We start from the raw sequence: 8572 nt of genomic DNA on the forward strand, positions 1-8572 counted from the left end.
TTTCCCTATTTTGCATGTCAAGTCAGAGCTGTTAGAGGTTTTTTATTTAAGATGAAATAGTCTTAAAATGATGGTGAATGGGAAATGGAGGGAAAATGAAATTTTTGAGTAAAATTTTAAGTTTCTTCCTCTTGACAATGAGACATTGTCCCATATTGGAAGAGGAAAAGATTTTTGGTGGGTATATATATAATTGCTCTTCTTGTAGCTCTTAAAGAGTTAAGAAGAAAGCAAGCCTCACGCCGCCGCCGTCGTCGCTCGCTCGGCTCGGCTTCGGCTTCGGCTTCGGATTCAAATTAACGTAAGATTATCCGCATTTGTAACGGATATGTTCCAATCCGTGTATTGACCACCAGCTGCAATAGCAACCGCCTAATGCTCTTCCCACCATGGCCAAGTGCTTGCTCCACAAACAAGCTAGTGCATGCTCCACATATATTTGTGACATGAAGTCAATACCATCTCGCGGTGGAAAGAAGTATTTCATAACTTTTATTGACGATGGTACTCGATATTGCTATGTTTACTTACTGAATAGTAAAGATGAAGCAATAGACGCATTCAAGCAATACAAAAATGAAGTTGAAACGCAACATAACAAGAAAGAAAAAATGATAAGAAGTGATAGGGGTGGTAAATATGAATCTCCTTTTGAAGAAATATGTTTAGAATATGGAATTATTTATCAAACAACAACCCCTTACACGCCCCAATCTAATGGGATTGCGGAAAGAAAGAATCGCACATTAAAGGAGATGATGAACGCGTTGTTGATAAGTTCTGGTTTGCCACAGAACTTGTGGGGGGAAGCCATTCTTACGGCTAATCGAATATTAAATCGAGTGCCCCATAGCAAAACACAATCCATTCCATATGAAAAATGGAAAGGAAGGAAGCCCAACTTGAATTATTTTAAAGTGTGGGGGTGTTTGGCAAAAGTGCAAGTTCCTAAACCCAAAAGGGTAAAGATAGGACCGAAAACCGTTGATTGTGTTTTCATAGGATATGCGACAAATAGTAAAGCATATCGATTTCTGGTTCATAAATCAGAAAATCCTGACATTCATAATAATACGGTTATAGAATCAGATAATGCTGAGTTCTTTGAAAATATATATCCGTATAAAAAGGAATGTGAGTCGTTTGGTGAAGGATCTAAACGACCTCGGGAAGAAACAAAAGAAAGTATATGTAATCAGGAGGATCCAAGACGTAGTAAACGTCAAAGAACGTCTACTTCATTTGGACCAGATTTTGTGACTTTCTTATTGGAGAATGAGCCTCAAACATTTAAAGAAGCTATGACTTCTTCTGAATCATTGTTTTAGAAAGAGGCAGTCAATAATAAAATAGAATCCATATTGAACAACCATACATGAGAATTGGTTGATCTTCCTCCTGGAAATAAACCTTTGGGTTCTAAATAGATTTTTAAGAGAAAAATCAAAGATGATGGCACTATTGATAAATTCAAGGCAAGGCTCGTAGTCAAAGGGTATAGACAACGAGAAGGTCTAGACTACTTTGATACATACTCTCCAGTTACAAGAATTACGTCCATACGGATGTTAGTAGCATTAGCTGCAGTGTATGGTCTTGAAATTCATCAAATGGATGTTAAGACGGCCTTCTTAAATGGAGAGTTGGAGGAAGAAATTTACATGGAACAACCTGAAGGGTTTGTGGTTCCAGGTAAAGAAAAGAAGGTATGTAGACTTGTTAAGTCTCTTTACGGACTAAAACAAGCACCCAAACAATGGCATGCGAAATTTGACCAAACAATGTTGTCAAATGGTTTTAAGATAAATGAATGTGATAAATGTGTGTACATTAAAAATGTTCCAAATCACATAGTCATTGTTTGCCTATATGTGGATGATATGCTGATAATGAGTAATGACATTGCCAACATAAATGCTACTAAGCGTATGCTCAATAGCAAGTTTGATATGAAAGACTTGGGAGTTGCTGATTTAATTCTGGGAATTAAGATCCATAAGACTCCTCAAGGTTTGGCATTGTCACAATCTCATTATATTAAGACAGTACTTGAAAAATTCAAGCACTTGGGCTTTAAAGTTGCAAAGACTCCAATTGACGTAAATCTTGCATTAGCAAAGAATAAAGGCCAAAGCATATCACAATTGGATTATGCTCGTGTGTTGGGATGCTTAATGTATATCATGAATTGTACACGACCAGATATAGCTTGTGCTATAAGTAAACTGAGTCGATATACGAGCAATCCAGGCCAATTTCATTGGATGGCAATGAAACGAGTTTTGGGATATTTAGAACATACCCAGAACTTTGACTTGCACTACAGTAAATTCCCTGCGGTGATTGAGGGATACTATGATGCAAATTGGATCACCGGTTCAACTGATTCTAAGTCCACGAGTGGATATGTATTCACTATTGGTGGAGGAGCGGTATCTTGGAAGTCGTCCAAACAAACATGTATTGCCCGCTCTACAATGGAGGCTGAATTCATAGCCTTAGATAAAGCCGGTGAAGAAGCTGAATGGCTCCGGAATTTCTTGGAAGACATTCCATTTTGGCCCAAACCGTTGGCACCAATATGCATACATTGTGATAGTCAAGCGGCAATTGGAAGGGCTGGGAGTGTTATGTATAACGGTAAATCTCGTCATATACGATGAAGAGATAAAACCGTTAGGCAATTACTCTCTAGAGGAATCATCACGATTGACTATGTAAAGTCAAGTGATAATGTGTCGGATCCACTTACAAAAGGCCTAACTAGAGAGGTAGTTGAGAAATCATCAAAGGGAATGGGGCTATGGCCGAGAACAAGTCATTGTGGCGGTAACTCTACCTAGAAGACTGGAGATCCCAAGATCTAGGTTCAAGGAGATCAAACAAAGTCATTAATGACGGTTCAACATTGTCAAATAAAATTTTAGTCTGTTCTCGTGATGAGACAATGTTCAGTACCAAGGATAAAGCATTAAGGCTTTTTAATGATTTCTAAATTTGATACGGGGTATATCAAATAGTGTATCTACAGGATGACACGTTTGAGAATCACCTATGTAAGTGTGAAGTGTTAGCCGCTTCAAGGAGAACTTTGTAAGGCCAGTTCTCTACGCACTTATGAAACCAGGCGGTATTCATGGCTGAAACGAACACAACAATGAGAACCAAAGACGATTAAGGGTTGATTGTATGACTTATGGTTGTCTATGTATACACCAAAGATCGACGGTTCAAAGATATCAAATCTACCGATTGACCGAGTATATCCGACATAAGTTCACTATGGAAAGTTCAAAGGGAAACCTACTTATCCAGATGCGATTAATCATTACTTGCAAATCACACAGTTTTTTCATGCATACTTCCATGATATAGCCATTCCCCATTCATGTGGGGGATTGTTGAGGTTTTTTATTTAAGATGAAATAGTCTTAAAATGAGGGTGAATGGGAAATGGAGGGAAAAATAAAATTTTTGAGTAAAATTTTAAGTTTCCCTCTCTTGACAATGAGACATTGTCCCATATTGGAAGAGGAAATTTTTTTTGGTGGGTATATATATAATTGCTCTTCTTGTAGCTCTTAAAGAGTTAAGAAGAAAGCAAGCCTCGCGCCGTCGTCGTCGTCGCTCGCTCGGCTCGGCTTCGGCTTCGAATTCGGATTCGGATTCGGATTCGGATTTGGATTCGGTCAAATGATCGATTGATTGATTAATTTTTTGGACCAAATTTATTTGTTAATAGTAAATATTAACGTAAGATTATCCGCATTTGTAACAGATATGTTCCAATCCGTGTATTGACCACCAGCTGTAATAGCAGGCCTAATGCTCTTCCCACCATGGCCAAGTGCTTTCTCCACAAACAAGCTTGTGCATGCTCCACCATGGAGGGTGGAGGGTCGTTTATCTTCAAAGCTGACTGCTATAAATATGTGCAGCAGCTGTTGAAGAAAGACACACAACACAAAAACTGAAAACGAAAACGCTCAACTTTGGCTATACATTGCACTCCTTCCTTTCAGCATTTCCATACGATTTTCTGAGTTTCTACTCCTTTGTTCTGTATTATTTTAACTTCAAACAAAGTAACTGTAAGTGTGATTTGCTACGAACTTTGTGTTCGCTGAAACACTGGGGTTTGAAGTACCGCTACACCAGTGTGTGATTCGTTCTATCCTGGGAGGAAATAATCCATAACCTTGGGTACTAGGAGGGGATTAAATTTCTTAAGAAAACACTGTGAATTCAATGGGCTCGAATTAATTACTGTTTCATTACGATAACTTATATTTTTCAGAATTATTATTTACAAATACAGCAATATTGACGAGACTAACAAGAGCAAGCCGATCAACCTCAGTTTTTGAATGTGTTGTGGGGTGGGGGTGATAATTCTGTTAACTAAATGTCGCGAACTTGATAAATTAGCGTTTGATTCAATTTCCTATTTAATTCATACGGTTTTGGTCGAGGATGAGAGGTTAAATATTGGTTTCTTCTATCGGTTTAGCTTGGATGCTGCAAGTTCTTACAAGAGTAGAACTTTTAATAAGGCTATACTGAAGTAGAGAAAATGGAACAGAGACAAGTGAGAAGCCAAAAGAAAAGAAAGGATACAACCATTTGCAGTTCTTTTCAGCATGAATTTGTAACATTAATAATTTTATGGAAAAATTAGAATTTTTTTGTAAAATATTGGAATGAAACTGAAATTCTTTAAGCACATTACAAAACAAATACACTGACTGTGATTTTGTTAAATAGTTTTATGAAAATTAAGCCAATAGGATAGAGGAAGAATAAGTTCTAACCCAAAGAAAAAAGGCCTCATTGTTTTAGAGGAAGGCTTTGCTTTATTGCAAGTCATGTAGCCATTCCTTTTGTCCCTTGTTGATGTTCACTCTTTGCTTGACACAGTGGAATCTCATTCCTGGTTCATTTAATGAGGACATTTAAATGAATAATCTTTTCCTTCCTAGTCGTGGTCGATATTTTATTTAAACCAACTGGTGATGGATAATATTTGCTTATTGCCACTTCTTCAAAATTAGTGATGTAGATCAAATTATGATTCCTTGGGTCAGATATGCAACCAGTTACAAGTTACAAACCTTGATGACCAAAGAGATGTAGCTGGTATGATAGCACTGTACACAGAGAGAAAATGTATATCCCCATTTTCCTGAGCACATGTGTCTTCTCATGTTTTCTTGTCAAACTTTGAACCTAAGCAGATAACAAGATTTCGAAAAAATAAAATCAGCTAGATAGTGGCACTCCATTTGAGCGAACTAGCATTTAATGGGCCCTTTAGGTTCAAACTAAATTTTATTTTTTAATAAATCATTTCTGTTTCCCCCAATTTTATGTACTGTAAGGGTCTCCCTGCTAAATATAATTTTGTGATTGTCAAAGTCCACATTTTCTGTTGACTAGTTAATACTATTGAGAGTATTGTGTATTGTAACTGTATCTGTATTTATGTAGTTGAGAATATTTTGTAATTAGTAGTTGAGGGTATTTTTGTAATTAGCCAAAACATAGTGTGCGTATATGTACAGTACAATACAGATATACTTTTCACTTTTCTCTTTATGAAAGAATCGGTTTTCTCTCTCCAGAAGTTTCCACCATCTTCTCTTTTTCTCTCTCGTTCGTTCTCTGCGAGCTCCGACTGCCACATCAATGGTGGTTTCTGCTCGCGTCTGAGTCTTTGATTTCCACATGGTATCAGAGCTGGCTCATCTCTTTCATCACTAATCTTTGTTTGTTTTGAAGTTGTAAGTCAAATTGGGAAACCCTAATTTTCACCCACAGTTTTTCAAATTTGTCGATTAATTCATCTTGTATCATGGCGGTAGATGACGATACTTCGGATTCAACTAATACAAACAAAGATACATTAGATTCGACCAATCCCTTGTACATGCATCCTTCAGAGAGTGCCGGATCGACATTAGTGCCGGTGGTATTTGACGGAACTGGTTATAGATCCTGGAGAAGAGGCGTCCTCAGAGGTCTCTCAGTGAAGAATAAGGTCGGTTTCATCACCGGAAAATATAAGAAGCCAGATTCCGGCCATCCGACATTTGAGCAGTGGGAGAGATGCGACGATATGGTCACATCGTGGATTCTCAACTCACTTTCCAAGGATTTGGCAGATAGCTTATAGTATGTGGTCGATGCCAAGGAATTGTGGCAGGAACTGGAGGATAGGTACGATCAGACGAATGGAGCGAAATTGTACCAGCTTGAAAGGGAAATTAACGACCTAAGTCAGGGAACCCTAGACATTACAGGATATTATACAAAAATGAAGAAGCTTTGGGAAGAGTTAAACCCATTGAATGCACATGCACAATGTAAGTGCCAGTGTACTTGTGGTGCCAAGGCAAATATGCATAAGGCTGAACAAGACAGAAGGCTAATTAGGTTTCTAATGGGTTTAAACGAGGTCTACACAGTTGTGAGAGGAAGCATTTTGATGATGAATCCGTTGTCCAGTATTGCACAAGCCTTTTCTATCCTGATCCAGGAAGAAAAACAAAGGGAAGTTAGGCCAAGTAACCATCTGATGATGGAGTCTGCTTCAATGAATGTCAGTGGTCTTGCAAATCCAGTTTTTAGGACAAATTATGCTCAACAGAGGAACACTATAGGAAACAGCTCATATAGAGGCAGTTATCCATCCAACAGGTCACGCTTGTTTTGTGACTACTGCAAGAAACAAGGGCACACTAAAGATAAATGCTACAAACTACACGGATTTCCCCAGAACTTCAAATTCACTAAAGGAAAAAGTGTGGCATCCGCTGCAAGTGTGCATAGAGGACTTGAAGGGATAGTTCCTGGAGGATGCAGTGAAGTTGGTGCTAGAAATCAAAGCATGGGAATTCAAAACCTGACAAAGGAGCAATATAATCAGTTACTACATCTGTTAGAGAACTTCCATGGTGGAAGTGCAATTGAAGTCTCAAATAACATCACTAGTAGGGCAGCAAACTTTGCAGGTATATTGGCTTGCTCTAATCATAAAGAAATCATTGGTAATCTTTCATGTAAATGCTTCAAATCATCTGCTGAATATTGGATTTTAGACTCCGGAGCTTCTAATCATATATCCTATAACAAAGCCCTATTAACCAACATTAGAATTCTACCTTATCCTTTCCTAGTAACCTTACCAAATGGATACAAAGTTAGAGTGACAGAAATTGGTGATGCAGTCCTTAGCCCTAAGCTGACCTTACACAAAGTGTTGTTTGTCCCCAGTTTTAAGTTTAATTTGATCTCAGTTCATTGTTTAACATCATACCTTAAGACAATTGTCCAATTTTCTGATACTTCATGCATTTTACAGGCCCCTTCAATGAAGAGGCCTCTGGAGATTGGTAGAGTAAGGAATGGTCTGTACTTCCTCTGCTCAAAATGTCAGTTCCTTAGTTCAGCTACTGTCCCCACTTTTCTCATTTCAAATTCATGTTCTGCTTCTACTGGCAATCCGAACAATGCACAACCACATAAATCACTCACTGTAAATAATGACAACTTGGAAACTTGTCCTGCTAATTGTCTTTCATCATCATCTGTAAATGTTCCACTCTCAAGCAATAAGAAAGGTTCTTGTACATCTTCTTGTCCTACTAATGTGTGTGGATCCTTTTCTAATTCTTCATCTTATGGAAATTGTGTTGACTATTTATGGCACAACAGATTGGGCCATGTGCCTTTTGTGAAAATGAGGGGAATATCATCTATACCTGTAAACTTTGCACCCAAACAACCATTCTTATGTTCAATTTTCCCTATGGCCAGACAAACAAGATTACCATTTCCACAGAAAAATACATCATCTACCAATGTTTTTGAACTATTACACATAGACCTCTGGGGGCCATACCACACAGTCACACATGACAATTACAAATATTTTCTTACCATAGTTGATGACTTTAGTAGGTCAACCTGGACATATCTTATGAGTTGTAAAAGTAATACACTTCAAGTTCTAAGAATCTTTGTGTTTATGATAGAGAACCAGTTTAATTCTTCCATTAAGTCCATGAGGTCTGACAATGGACTGGAGTTTGTCAACAATGAAACTTCATCATTTTTTCATTCCAAGGGAATTATACACCAGAAAACCTGTCCATACACACCTCAACAAAATGGCGTGGTGGAAAGAAAACATAGATATTTGTTGGAAACTGCAAGAGCCTTATTGTATCAGTCCAAGTTACCTATCAAATATTGGGGAGAATGCATTCTCACAGCCACATACTTGATTAATAGACCACCCTCTACAATCCTGAATAACAAATCACCTTTTGAAATACTTTACAAAAACAAACCCAATTATTCGCACCTTAAAAGCTTTGGATGCCTATGTTATCCTACCACTCTTAAAACTCATAAAGACAAATTTGAACCCAGAACTGAGCCTCATATTTTTGTAGGTTACCCCTTTGGCACAAAAGGTTATAAGGTACTGAACTTAGCCACTAAAAGAATACACATTTTCAGAGATGTACAATTCCATGAACATGTTTTCCCTTTTGTAGTGTCTTCTGAT

General features: G+C 37.8%; 1 protein-coding gene across 1 annotated transcript; it reads left to right on the top strand.

Moving 5' to 3' along the window:
• The first annotated feature begins 5851 nt into the window (after nt 1–5851).
• Nucleotides 5852–6172, top strand: LOC104089547 (uncharacterized). Its single transcript, XM_009594475.2, has one exon. It carries the CDS (start codon nt 5852–5854, stop codon nt 6170–6172), a length of 321 nt encoding a protein of 106 aa, XP_009592770.2.
• The last annotated feature ends 2400 nt before the right edge of the window (nt 6173–8572 follow it).

The sequence above is a fragment of the Nicotiana tomentosiformis genome, chromosome 2 (assembly GCF_000390325.3).
Source record: "Nicotiana tomentosiformis chromosome 2, ASM39032v3, whole genome shotgun sequence".
Taxonomy (NCBI): domain Eukaryota; kingdom Viridiplantae; phylum Streptophyta; class Magnoliopsida; order Solanales; family Solanaceae; genus Nicotiana; species Nicotiana tomentosiformis.

Bases quoted from the DNA above. Each gene is read 5' to 3' on its own strand.
- LOC104089547 (XM_009594475.2), top strand. From the start codon at position 5,852: ATGGCGGTAGATGACGATACTTCGGATTCAACTAATACAAACAAAGAT.